At 48.4% G+C, this 13,498-nt stretch overlaps 1 protein-coding gene across 1 annotated transcript; it reads right to left on the bottom strand.

The window, feature by feature from the left end:
* Positions 1–3,954: 3,954 nt before the first annotated feature.
* On the bottom strand, positions 3,955–6,686 carry TCL1A (TCL1 family AKT coactivator A). The gene is made up of 3 exons (XM_045901821.1): positions 6,567–6,686; positions 4,410–4,580; positions 3,955–4,011 (listed from the first exon to the last, which is right to left on the bottom strand). The coding sequence occupies exons 1-3, from the start codon at positions 6,684–6,686 to the stop codon at positions 3,955–3,957; spliced, it is 348 nt and encodes a 115-aa protein (XP_045757777.1).
* Between the last annotated feature and the right edge of the window lie 6,812 nt (positions 6,687–13,498).

Raw genomic sequence — 13,498 nt, forward strand, 5'->3', positions numbered from 1 at the left:
ACACTGGAGATCAGTGAGGACATCTGAAAACAGACTGGGTACGAGAGGGCATTAAGGAATTACAGTTAATTTTGTCAGGTGTGATGGCATGGTGGCTATCAGGAATGAAAGTCTCGTCTGTAATACGTAAGAAAATGCTTGTGGGTGAGATTCTCAAGTACTTAAAATACTTCAGCAAAACAAACAAAATGGATCCCCATTCTGTATGGGGGGAAAGGAAGCAGGATGGGCATCTGCGGCTGACACCAACAGACGTTTGTGCCCTGGGTTCATCCGTTAGCTTCAGGAATGTTGTTCCTTTGACTGCACCCCCTCTCCTCCCCCATTCTGCCTCATCAGTTTGTCCCCTTCTGTGCACATACCCAGGCTCGTTACTCAACCCAGGAAGCCAGGCTTCTCCGAGCCCCCCTAACAAAGCTCAGAGCGAGGTCATCCCTCTTACCTCCCCTCCTCTTGGCGCCCACCTGTCACAGCACTGGAACTTTCCCTGATGACATCACCGTCCATCTCCAGGTGACCAGATCCCAACGTGGGTCACTCACTCCTCTTTACTCAGCCCCCAACAGCATGTGTTCCTCGGTCCCTTTCTTAAAACACATTCTTCTCTTGCTTCCAAAGACACCACCACCTCTGCCTAAGTGACCTCAGTCAGGCCCTGGCTTTAATGATCATGTGTATTTTTTTAATGCCTCCTACATTTATCGTTTCAGCCTGGACCTGTGTTCTGGACCCCTGTTCAATCAACAGCCCATCAACACGCCGGAATCAGAGGCCTCTGGAACTCAACACCACCCTAAACCCGAACTCTGCTACTTCCCCCTTTGCCCAAGTCTCGTCCCCAACTCAAGTGGCGGCATCACCATCCACCCAGCTGTTTCAGCCGAAGCCCAAAGTCACTCTTGCCATGGAACACGGAGATTCTGCATTGTATTTACAGTTAATTCGTTAGGGCCACTTACTCTTATAAAATGGCCTTTTAATGAGCAGAAATACTATTGCCGTTTCTAATTTCCACAGCAAATTAAATGTGCACCGCGTGCCATTTCCTCTCCCTGGGACTCTCTTCCCTGCTTTAAGAATCTAGCTCTCTCTCATTTTCAAGGTCCAATATCAGAGGCCACCTCCAGAGATGATTCGGAATTTCTTCCCCATCCGACCTAACTCACCAGCAGATTACCCTGTTGTATCTCCTCTGTAGGACTGTGCACCCCAAGCTGCTCGTTGGTCTTTTTCCAAAACAAGAGCTGCGTGAGAGCAGGGCCTGGGTTCTGGTCACTGCTGTATCTGGAGCCCCCACCAGAGTTCACAGTGCCGGTCTGACGTTTCCCAAACAAGCATTTGGAACAAGAACAGTCTGTCTGCTTGGGCTGCTGTAACAAAATACCAGACATTGGGTGGCTTAAACAACACACATTTATTTCTCAAGGTTCTAGAGGCTGGGAAGTCCAACATCAAGGTGCCGGTAGACTGGGCGTCTAGTGAGGACCTTCTTCCTGGCCTGTAGACAGCTGTCTTCTGTGTCCTCACTTGGTCTTGCCTTTCTGCATCTTCCTCTTATCAGGGTGCTAATCCCATCATGGGGTCCCACCCTCATGACCCCAGCTAACTGTAACCACTTCCCAAAGGCTCCACCCGGAGCCTGGAGGTTAGGGCATCAACATATGAATGTGGGGGGACACAGTCGGCCCAAAACACGAACGTTCTTCTTCCTGGGCCAGTTCCTAAAATGAGGCAACTGGTTGATCTCTGACATTCTTCCTGCTCTGACGTCCTGATGCTCAGTCCCTACCAAGAGGGGTCTGTCTAGGAAGAGCTCCCACACATCAAACTCTTACACTGGCAAGCCCTGTGCAAGGCAATGGGGTTAAAATCACAAGAGGGGCCCCACGTCTATCTGTCCAGATAAGACTGGGATCAGGGAATATAAAATAGGAAAAGCGGTACTTTCTTAGAGAATTCTCTTATTAGATACTTAACAAAATACATATCATTCCCCCCACATCTCTCTGTGATGAGGAAGCTACAGACCGTGGTAACAAGGGGCAAGGACCAGCACGCCACACAGGATGGATCACTTCTCCTGGAAGGCATCCCTTGGTAGTACCTGAGGCCCTGCTTACCTCCTCAGGAAGAGGGGGGCAGGGCATGGGGTGGGCTGGGCTGTGACTGCTGGGGACAGTTTCAGGTGAGGAGAGGGACTCCTGCTGACACTGGAACTAGGCACGTAAGGACAGTGCTTGGTGAGTGCCCCCGCAGGGAGGGACCACACAGAGGGACCTTGAACACGAGGAGTTGCTGACAAAGACTTTCTGGGGTCATGGACTCCAAGGGTTCTCAGATCATGCCTCCAAGAACACTAGGGTTCTGAGCATTTGGATTACATGCAAGCAAAAAAAGGAAGGAAGGAAGGGAGGAAGGGAGGAAGGGAGGAAGGGAGGGAGGAAGGAAGGGAGGAAGGAAGGGAGGGAGGAAGGAAGGGAGGAAGGAAGGGAGGGGGGAAAAATAGATTTCCAGCCTTCTCACCCAAGTAAAAGAAATACACTACATTCATGAGTATTCTTTCCCTTTCCAAATTTCTAATTTGGTGATTGACTGCCTGTTCTTGCTTCTCTCCAGGAATCGAGGTCACGGACAGAAGCTGGTTCAAGCACAAATATAGGTAACTGTTTTACATTTAATCAACATTGCAAAGTGTTCACACTACATACAACTTCATAACACCAAGGTGTGTGGGCACCGTTAAAAAGAAGAGGCCCCTTCGACCTCTGTCCCCCTACACATGGGCCACCCAAGGGTGTCCGCAGTGCTCGCCAGCTCGGCCTCCCGCTAGGTTGTGAGCCGTGGCTCGTGGCCCAGCGGGCTCCTTGGTCCTGCACGCAGATCTGGGCTCCTCCCAGGCCTTCTCTCGAACTGTACCAGAGCCTGCCTGCGCAGCAGGGGCTTTTATAGGCACGGTCAAGTGCAGACATGCACCAAGTGCGACGGCTGGTCCCGGGGCTCTAAGGCCTGGCCCTGTCTCAAGTGAGTGGGCCCCATTCCCTTGCAGCCAGAGGTGCACGGAACTGAGGGAACAGAGTGAGAAGCAGGCACGGGAGGCCACGGCAGAGAGAGGCCAAACGCCATCAGCGGACGGAGCCACCCGGACGGCAGCTGGGGGAAGCCGCACAAACCTGCCTCCTCTCCAGTCCCAATCTGCCGGGGTGGGGTGGGGCCGAGGGGGCTGCAGGCAAGCCCCGCAGGCCCCGGGGAGGGCTCATCCTCTGCCCCTTGCTCCCTGCCGGACTGGGAAGTGGCAGAACAGAACACGCAGGGCCGGGAAACAAAGGTGAACGAAGGCCAGCAGCACTTGGACTCCGGGGGCAGGAGGAGACAGGAGCTGCAGGACCTGGGCCCAGAGGCCAAGAGAAGGACAAGAGAAGACAGAGTCAAAGGCAAAGGGAAGGACATGGCAGAGGCGTGGGGTGGGGTGGAGGGCGGGCAGGAGCAGAGCTGCGGGGTGAGGCTGCACGGGGAGCTTGGGGGTCACTGCGGGGCCCCCCCCGAGCTGAGGCCTTGTGTCTGAGCCAGGGCAGATTACGAATAGAGCGAGCGGCCTGGGGTCAGAACACTGGGGTTTGGAACCTGCCCAGTCACTGTGCTTCCTCAAAGCTCATTTTTGTAACCTAGGAAATGAAATCATTCCTAGCTCAGTCGATGTGATGATCGGGCAGCAGTGCCCTAAACCGCGAGGCACTGTACAGATGTGCGTCCCTACTACGAAGGGGGCTCCCCTCAAAATTACTAGCCCCCCAGGTGCTAAAGGGGAGAGCCTGGACGCCCAGACCCGGAGACCCTCAGAGGGCAGGGCCGTTGGGGGTGGGAGTCAGCACTGCCTTCAGTGGGGGGAGGGTGTTCCTTCTTTCTGCCCCGGTCACTCTGGACTGACAGGTGCTGGCCCCGAAGGTACTCACCTGGTCACTCATCTTCTAGGTCCGGCAGCTGCTCAAGGAGCATGTCCTCCTTGCCACTGAACTGCACGAGAGAAGGGGGTGAGAGGCCGGGCCGGGCAACTCTTCCTTCTGTCCTTCTATCCCCACCCCGGGCCTTCCAGGAGCTTCCAGGAAGCTGCCTGGGGGCGGGGGATTCTAGGAGCCCCTCCTCCCACCAGCCTTCACCCCCTGGCTGCCCAGCAGAGAGGCCCCCCCTGGACTGAGGGGGCTTCTGTTAGACCTCACAGAGTGGCCCAGGCAGTCACTTCTGACCTCTCTCTAACCCAGTCCTTTAAGAACCTGCAGTGTAAACTCCTTCCCTTGTTTAGCTTTTGGTGCAGAGATGGGGGAACGGATACAGCTCTGAGGCCAGACGTGGGGGGCGGAGGGGCAGGGCCACCCCAGATGACCCGACGGCCCCTGGGAGAAGGACACACTTGCCTCGATGTGGTACACTATGCGCCAGAAACTCGAGTCTGAGCCTCGGTATCTTCTTCCAGGGTAGAGCTGCCACATGGAAGGCAGCGGGCATGGGGCTAGTAGGCTGGGGCACACAGCCTCCCCCAGGGACACATCCTCCTGACGCATGAGTACCTGGAGGCTACTCTCCGTCTGAAGGGAAGGGAAGACCAGGGCACGCCTTCAGGGCCCGGGCTCCCCAGCACGCAAATCCCCAGAGTCCTTCCCACCCCGCTGGCAGCCCGGCCGGCATCTGAGATGCTGGTGATCACTGTTCCCAGCAACGTCCCCCCTTATGCCATGCACGCCCCTCTCAGGGACGCTGGCGAGGCCAGGATGACTGGCACTCACAGGTGTCTAGACACCCAGACAGGGCCACACGGAGCCCGCTGCTTCCTGACAGACTTAAAGCTTGTCCCTGAGCTTCCTTAACTGCAGTGTGGTGCTGATGTCAGCTCCATGGGGTTTTATTCTATTTTATTTATTATTTATTTAACTTTTTTTTTTTAAAGTAATCTCTATACCTAACATGGGGCTTAAAGCCACAACCCCAAGATCAAGAGTCGCACGCTCCACCGATGGAGCCAGCCAGGCGCCCCCGTAAAGCCCCACTGAAACAGGTGAGAGAACACTTTTCCCCACCTCCACCACCACCCCTCTCCTGCAATAAGCTAACTTGCCACCTTATGGTCATATGCCTCCCAATCAGCTCCCCGCACAGCAGCCGGGGTGTGCGTCTAAAACTCTCCAGTGGCTTTTCACGGCAGGTAGAAGGAACTGCAATCTTAACCACGGTCCACAGACCCACTAATGTGGGCCCCTGCCTCCCTCATCTCCCATTCTGTCCTTCACCCTCCACCCTGTGCCGGCCACAAGGGCCTCCTCGATATTTCGGGGACATGTCACATTCCCAGTAATCTCTTGCATTTGTGGTCCTCTGCCTGGAACATTCTCCCTTAGATCTACACAGGGCTCACGCCCTTCTTCGAGACAGGTCTCTGCACAAATATAGGTCTATAGGGACACATTTCAGCAAAATCCAACTCTCTGAAATACACACAAAGCACGCATGTCTACAAGGGAGCTTCACAAAGGTCTGCATGACAGGCAAGTGCAAGTTAATACTCTTGAGGGGTCTTGCCTGTAGACCTTGCCCCCCTCGTTACTGCCTCTCATCCTGCACAGCAGCCTCAATTACTTTGATGTCCTGCCCCTCCCCACCCTGCAGGGCCAGCTTCAGAGTAGCAGGATTTTATCAAATTCACTGCAAACCCTCACAGCCCAGAATTGTGCTTGGCATATAAACTAGGCCCTCATGTTGGTTCAATAACTACTTTCCAAAGCGGAAATCATTCTTTAAATTTTCCATCCAGGAAATAAACTGGAATCGTTAAGAAGTAATCCAGCTCATCCTGCAAGATGTAAGTGGAAATCACCATTCTCGCTGTGTTCGTATAGGTTTTCTATATCCTTCAACCACTTTTGGTCTGCTCGTTCCTTTTTCTTCTTATTAAGTCAACCTTTACATATGAAGAATACCAGTCCTTTCCGTTACATGGGGGTGAATCCCGCCCCACGGTCCGCTAGTGGGTTATGCTTTGAGCATAACTTACAATAATGATTATGTGAAATACACTGCTTTGTGGTTTTGGTGTCACGTGTAAGAAGATATTCGCCAACCAGAGTTTTTAAAAAAGATATTCACATAAACTCTCTTCAAATACCCGACTTAAAAGAAGTAAACATTTGATGTTTAAAAGTACATACATGTGTACTTAAAGAAGAAATTAAATGCCAGTAAACATGGGGGTTGAGAGCCTGGAATGTCAAGCCTATCACCTACTAGCAGGACTGCTCTGGGCAGGTTTACAGGTTGTGACTCAGTTTTCTCATCTGTAAAACGGGCACAGTCACTGCCGTATAACTTCTTGCTGTTTGCGGTTTGCTGTTCTATAACGTAACCGTCCTGCCAGGACATACTTCAGTTTTGCTCTTAGTCCGGCTCTTCCACCACGGCGTTCCTGGTGAAGTGCGCGCCCCCGAGGCGCCCCGACGGCCCCGAAGTCCCGGGCAGGGCCCCCCACGTGGCGGCCGCGGACGCCCTCGCCGCCCGCCCGGCCCGCCCCAAGGCCGCTGTACCTCGATGGTTATGGGCAGCCAGGTGCGCTGGTTCTCGTCCACGTACACGGACCTCTCCCAGATCCACAGGTGGTCTGGGTGCAAGGCTGTGTGCGCCCTGAAGAGCGGCAGCTCGCCCATGGCGCCCCGGGCGACCCAGCAGCGGCCGCCGGAGCCCGTCGAACCGACTCGCTGGTGCGCGGGCCGCGGGAGCCCGGCGCTTTATAGCGGGGCGCGCGCGGGCGCCCCCCAGCGGCGGGGCGGGAGGAGGGCGGGCGCGAGGCGGGGTCCGCTCTGGAGCTGGTCTTGCTCCGGGGGACCCTGGCCGCGTTTAGGAGAGCAGCGCCAGCCCCGTAGACTCGTGGCTTGTTCCAGCTCCAGCTCCCACTCCCCACGGCGGGGGAGGCACCCCTGTCTGTGGCCTTTGGCCTTTCCTCTGTCAGGAGGTGCCGGCGTCCTCCACTCCCTGGGACGCCCAGACCCCCCCTGTCCGAGGCAGCCACTGTGTGTGACTGGTCAAGTCACGCCCCAGACCGGGACACCAGGCCTCTGCTGGGAACTCACAGTCGATGCCCGGCAACCCAGAGCCAGGACCCCCTCGTCGTCTCCCGGGATCAGAAGAGAACCCTGCGAGCCTGAGCCAAGCCCGGACTTGCCCAGGTTCACGGCATCACCTTCAGCTTGTGCGTGGGGTGTGAGAATCCATTTCCTTGGCCAATGCAACTCTTAAAGCCCCAGTCCCCCCCCCCCCACACACACATTTCCCACGGCTTTGATGATGGTGTGGTCATCTAATGGCTATTGTGAAACACGGTGGTGAAGAAACATGGGTTTTTCCTTTTACGGGCTTTGAATTCATTGAACACATCGTTCAAAATGAATGCTTGAAAAGAATCCCTTCTCTCCACTCCAAGATCAATGGAATTGAAAAGTCCCTGGCTTATATGATCAAACCCACTCTCTGTAAATTACAGCAAATAAGGAAAACAATTCCACTTCATTTTGCAGTACACCACATGCCCATTAAGGCAATTAAGAAAATAAAGTACAATGAGAAACATGTAAGCTGAGCTCCGGCCTCGTTGCTCAAACGTCACCATTGGCAGCAGTTTGGTGCTTCATCTTCTAGCTCTTTCCTGTCTCTCTGACCAGGCGCTAAGAAAATAACTTTGGGATCTTTTGCAATATCACAAAAGTGAGAATGAGCTTAACCCGGATCCCCTGATAGCAAAGGTATGTATTTGCTTCTCTGCGGATCCAGACAACCTAATTCCCAAGAAAGTACTGAGGTGGCCTACGATAATAGAGATGTAATTGGATTTACCCGGAACACAAAATAGAAGACAAAAGCCAAAGCCGAGTGGGGTGTGGAGGAGGCAGACATGAGCCCAGCAAACCTCCTTGCCAGGGCAGCCCCTGGTGGTGCTAGTATTTAATATTCAGACTTACGGCATTCAGGCTGATTTCCCTGTGGATGGTTCTTAATTCCAGACCCAGATAGCCACTGGGAGCAAGATAATATGCTAATATGTCTGCTGGGGAAGTCTCAGCCCAGTCCTGAGCCTTGAGGTAAAAAATGATGACAAATCCAGCTTAAACAGTGTGGCAAGGGAAGGGGGCACCTACAAGCCAGGGTGGCCACTGCCCAGCCGTGTCGATGGCTCCAGGACCCAGAATGCCACTGAAATGCCAATTTCGTTACTACTCCTTCTGCTTTTCGAAGAGGTCCCAAAAAGAATAAATAATGGAGGGCGCCTGGGTGGCTCAGTTGGTTGGGCGACTGCCTTCGGCTCAGGTCATGATCCTGGAGTCCCGGGATCGAGTCCCGCATCGGGCTCCCTGCTCAGCAGGGAGTCTGCTTCTCCCTCTGACCCTCCTCCCTCTCATGCTCTCTGTCTCTCATTCTCGCTCTCTCAAATAAATAAATAAAATCTTAAAAAAAAAAAAGAATAAATAATGGAGCAAGATTCAGTCTCCCTCGGCTGGATATGCTTCTGAATGTTTTGGGAATATATATGATCCTTACACCCCCGACCCCCTTTCAAAGAACAATATATGCCTTCCGCATCACATGAAGGCTTCTTAATATTGAGCAAGAGTGTACGTCATTCTTGTTAGGATTTAGAAAATCATTTGAGAAGGGGTTCCAAAGCATGAAAGTGGCATAAGATGACTGAGGAGTTCATAGGGCAGCTTCTGGGGGGCCCTTGAGCCTTCTTTATGGAAGTCCCATGAGAAAGGAATAGCTCCTGTGTGGTCTCAGGGACAGGCAAGCCTCTTCAGCATGTTACCTGCCCCATCTTAGGGCTCGAAGGTCAGCGGGCTTAGCTTTAGAGTCGTATACAACCTTCTGACTCCTTTATTTGTCTACAAGCTCCCTGAGGATAATCAAGTGTTTCATTTACAAAGTAACACAAAGCAATTATTTTGCGGTTTTTTTTTTGTTTGTTTGTTTTTTAAATATAGAATCCTTCACTGATGCTTTCATGTTCTGGCTTTGGATCCAGTTTCAACTCTGCCTCTATCACCCATGAGTTTGGCAAGTCCTTTGCCATCTTGGCCTCATCGCCACACTTGTGTAATGAAGGGGTCCTGCTAGCTGCCCTCAAAGCCTATTCTAACTCAACAGTCCGTGATCCTCTGAAAAAGCTGTCTAGTAGGAGGTTAAGAATGGTTTTGGGCAGAGTGGTTCTGGATATGAAAGACCACAGTGGAATTTGTTTTTCAGGAGTGAGGAGGCCATCTTCTTGGTTGCACCCCAAGGAAGAGCCTTGGGGGTGAGTCACGACCATCAGTAGGGTCTAGAACCTTGCTATGTAAGTGTAGTCCCCAGTTCAGCTATATCTCAAGCCTTCCCCAGATCAACTGGGTCAGAATCTGCATTTTAGCAAGATCCCCAGAGGACTGGTGGGCACGTTAAGCCTTGGTCTACGGGGGGAAACAAGAGGGAGAGATGGTGGGTGTCTCATTCTACCATTTCCCTCTAGATTTCTCTGTGACACAAACCTTGGATATATGACTCTGTATCATTTAGTTGTAGGCTCTCATATTTTCTGTCAAAATCACTTCTAATATAGAAAGTGTTTTCCTCTTAAAATCCTGGTCATCAGTGTCCTCCCAACCATCGGGCAATGACCAGCAAGCTATAAAGAAACTACTTAGAGCTACATAGGTCTCCAGGCCTCTGGGCCTTATAATGAACGGCCGGAAATCACTAAGCTAGTGGATTGCAACCCTCGCTGCTTATTAGAATCACACATACCTGTGTCTGGACCTCACCCCAGACCATTTAGACGAGAATCTCTGAGACTGAGGCTTTGGTGTTCTTTCTTCCCCACCAAAGGATTTTTCAGGTGATTCTAATGTGCACTGAGGATTGAGAACCGCTTCTCTGAGATTTGAGTGACTGTTTATGAGGTGTGAACAAGATTTATAGAACTAAATAACCATGAAAATGTTAAAGGTATTCTTTCTACCATCAATTCTCATTGTAAACCTCCCCCAAGCATGCACCTGACTGCTTTCCCTCTGCCCTGATATGTAGGTGTTAAAACATCCATGCTAGTCACCTAGAAAGGAATTTGTTCCGACAGCTGGGCCATATTTTAGATAATTAAGCCTGATGATCAAGTGAGCCCAGGAGTAAAGGCATGTTATGGCCTTTCTCCCAGGGGATGAAATTTTATCTGTAGATTAATGGAGAGTGTGGGAAGGATATTCCAAGTGGAATTCGGGGACTGATCATAGCCTTACCCACTGCATGGCTGGCTACTAGCTCTCTCTTCACACTTAACAGAATTTTCTTTATGTTTTAAACATTTTTCAAACTTCAAGGTGTGTATGAGGATCTCGTTAAAATGATTCTAATTCAGTAGGATTGGGTTGAGACTCGGCATTTCTAACAAGGTCCAAGGTGAGCCTGAGGCTGAAGGTCTGTTGAACCACCTCTGGGTAGCAAAGGCCCCTACTAACCCAATACACACACCACACAAATGCAAAAGACACCCATAGCCCTAACTCAAAATGCACCGAATAGTTGACCCTGACAAGCTGGGGGAGTGAGCAGCGTGTAGGAGAATTGCAATGACACTGAACTAGAAATGAGGCATCCATTTGCCCTGATGAGTTAAAGTTTACCTAAGTTGTATCAGAAATATTTCTCAACCCTGGGATTTATTCCATACATTGGGTATTATGCTCACAGTGTGGCTGGTCCTACATATTGGCTTGTTTCTGGTTCTTCCACTTCAATTATTCTTCAGTTTAATTTGATTGCATTAGTTTGGCCTCAGAAAAATATTTCACATATCTCTTTATTCCTTCTAGAAAACCGGCTCATAATCTTCATGCTTCTAATATATATAAGCTGAGATAAATGATTAACTAGGTACTGCTTTCAGCTTCGACACTGAAAATTTCCTCTATACCATTTATCTGATAACTCTTGACCTAGATTTTCAATTTTAGGATATTTTATTTTTTTTCCAAGGAAGTATTCTTATACCCTTCAGATGAATACCCGCAAGTAGGATTTCTGGATCATATGCTAGTTGTATTTCCAATATTTATTTTTTTAATTATTAATAAATTTCTTTATTTTTTAGATTTATATATATATGTATTTTTAATTTCTGTATAATTAACATACAATGTTATATTGGGTTTCAGATGTACAATATAGTGATTCAATAATTGCATACATTACTCAGGGCTCATCGCAATAAGTGGACTCTTCATCTCCTTCACCTGTTTCACCCATCCCCTTGCCCACCCCCTCCTCTAGTAATCATCAGTTTGTTCTCTATAGTTAAGAGTCTACCTTTTTGGGCGCCTGGGTGGCTCAGTTGGTTAAGCGACTGCCTTCGGCTCAGGTCATGATCCTGGAGTCCCGGGATCGAGTCCCGCATCGGGCTCCCTGCTCTGCAGGGAGTCTGCTTCTCCCTCTGACCCTCCCCCCTCTCATGTGCTCTCTCTCTCTCATTCTCTGTCTCAAATAAATAAATAAAATCTTTAAAAAAAAAAAAAAAAAAAAAAAGAGTCTACCCTTTTGTCTCTTTCTTTGTTTTGTTCCTTAAATTCCACATATAAATGTAATCACATGGCATTTGTCTTTAACTGCATATTTCACTTAGCATTGTACCCTCTAGTTCCATCCGTGTTGTTGCAAATGGCGAGATTTTATTCTTTTTTATGGCTGAGTAATATTCCATTGCATGTACAGACCACATCTTTATCCATTCGTCTATCGATGGACATTTGGGCTGCTTCCATAATTTGACTGTTGTAAATAATGCTGTAATAAACATTGGAGTGCATATATCCTTTCAAATTAGTGTTTTCTTATTCTTTGGGTAAATACCCAATAGTATGATTCCTGGATCATATAGTAATTCTTTAATTTTTTGAGGAACCTCCTTACTCTTTTCTACAGTGGATGTACCAGGTTGTCTTCCCACCAATAGTGCACCAGAGGGTTCTTTTTTTCTCCACATCCTTGCCAACACTGTTGTTTCTTGTGTTTTTGACTTTAGCCATTCTGACAGGTGTGAGGTGATATCTCACTGTGGGTTTGATTTGCATTTCCCTGCTGATGAGTGATGTTGAGCATCTTTTCATGTGTCTGTTAGTCATCTGTATGTCTTCTTTGGAGAAATGTCTGTCCATGTCTTCTGCCCATATTTTAATTGGATTGTTTGTGTTTTTTAATGTATGTTGAGTTGTATCGGTTCTTTATATATTTTGGATACCGATCCTTTATCGGATATGTCACTTGCAAATGTCTTCTCCCATCAGTAGGCTGTCTTTTGGTTTTGCTGATTGTTTCCTATGCTGTGCTGACTTTTTATTTTGATGTCGTCCCAATAGTTTATTTTCACTTTTGTTTCCCTTGCCTCAGGAGACATCTAGAAGAATGTTGCTACGGCTGATGTCAGAGAAATTACTGCCTGTTCTCTCTTCTAGTGTTTTTATGGTTTCAGGTCTTACATTTAGGTCTTTACTCCCTTTAGAGTTTATTTTTGTGTATGGTGTAAGAAAGTGGTCCAGTTTCTTTCTTTTTTTTTTTTTTTCATATAGCTGTTCAGTTTTCCTGATATCTTTTGTTGAAGGGACTTTTTCCCATAGGATATTCTTGCCTCCTTTATAGAAGATGAATTGATCATATAATTGTGAGCTTATTTCTGGGTTTTCTATTCTGTTCTATTGATCTATGTGTCTATTTTTGTGCCCATACCATACCATACTGTTTTGATTAATACAGCTTTGTAGTATATCTTGAAATCTGCGATTGTGGTACCTCCAGTTTTGTTCTTCTTTTTCAGGATTGCTTTGGCTATTTGGGGTCTTTTGTGGTTCCATACAAATTTTAGGATTGTTTGTTCTAGTTCTGTGAAAAATACTGTTGGCATTTTGATAGGGATTGCATTAAATGTATAGATTGCTTTGGGTAGTATGGATATTTTAACAATATTTGTTCTCCCAGTACATGAGTGTAAAATATGTTTCCATTTATTTATGTCCTCTTCAATTTCTTTCATCAATCTTTTATAGTTTCAGAGTAGACATCTTTCACCTCCTTGGTTAAGTTTATTTCTAGGTATTTTATTATTTTTGGTGCAATAGTAAATGGGACTGTTTTCTTAATTTCTCTTTTTGCTACTTCATTATTAGTGTATAAAAATGCAATGGATTTCTATATATTTATTTTGTATCCTGTGACCTTACTGAATACAATTTTCAGTTCTAGTAGGTGTTTTTTTTTTTTTTTTGGTGGCATCTTTAGGATTTTCTATATATAGTCTCATGCCATCTGCAAATAGTGAAAATTTTACATCTTCCTTACTAATTTGGATGCCTTTTATTTCTTTTTGTTGTCTGATTGCTGTGGCTAGGACTTCCAGTACTATGTTGAATGAAAGTGGTGAGAGTGGACATCCTTGTCTTGTTCCTAACCT

The sequence above is a fragment of the Mirounga angustirostris genome, unplaced genomic scaffold (assembly GCF_029215605.1).
Source record: "Mirounga angustirostris isolate CCGP_5_RB_7025 unplaced genomic scaffold, mMirAng1.0.hap1 SCAF_9, whole genome shotgun sequence".
Taxonomy (NCBI): Eukaryota; Metazoa; Chordata; class Mammalia; order Carnivora; family Phocidae; genus Mirounga; species Mirounga angustirostris.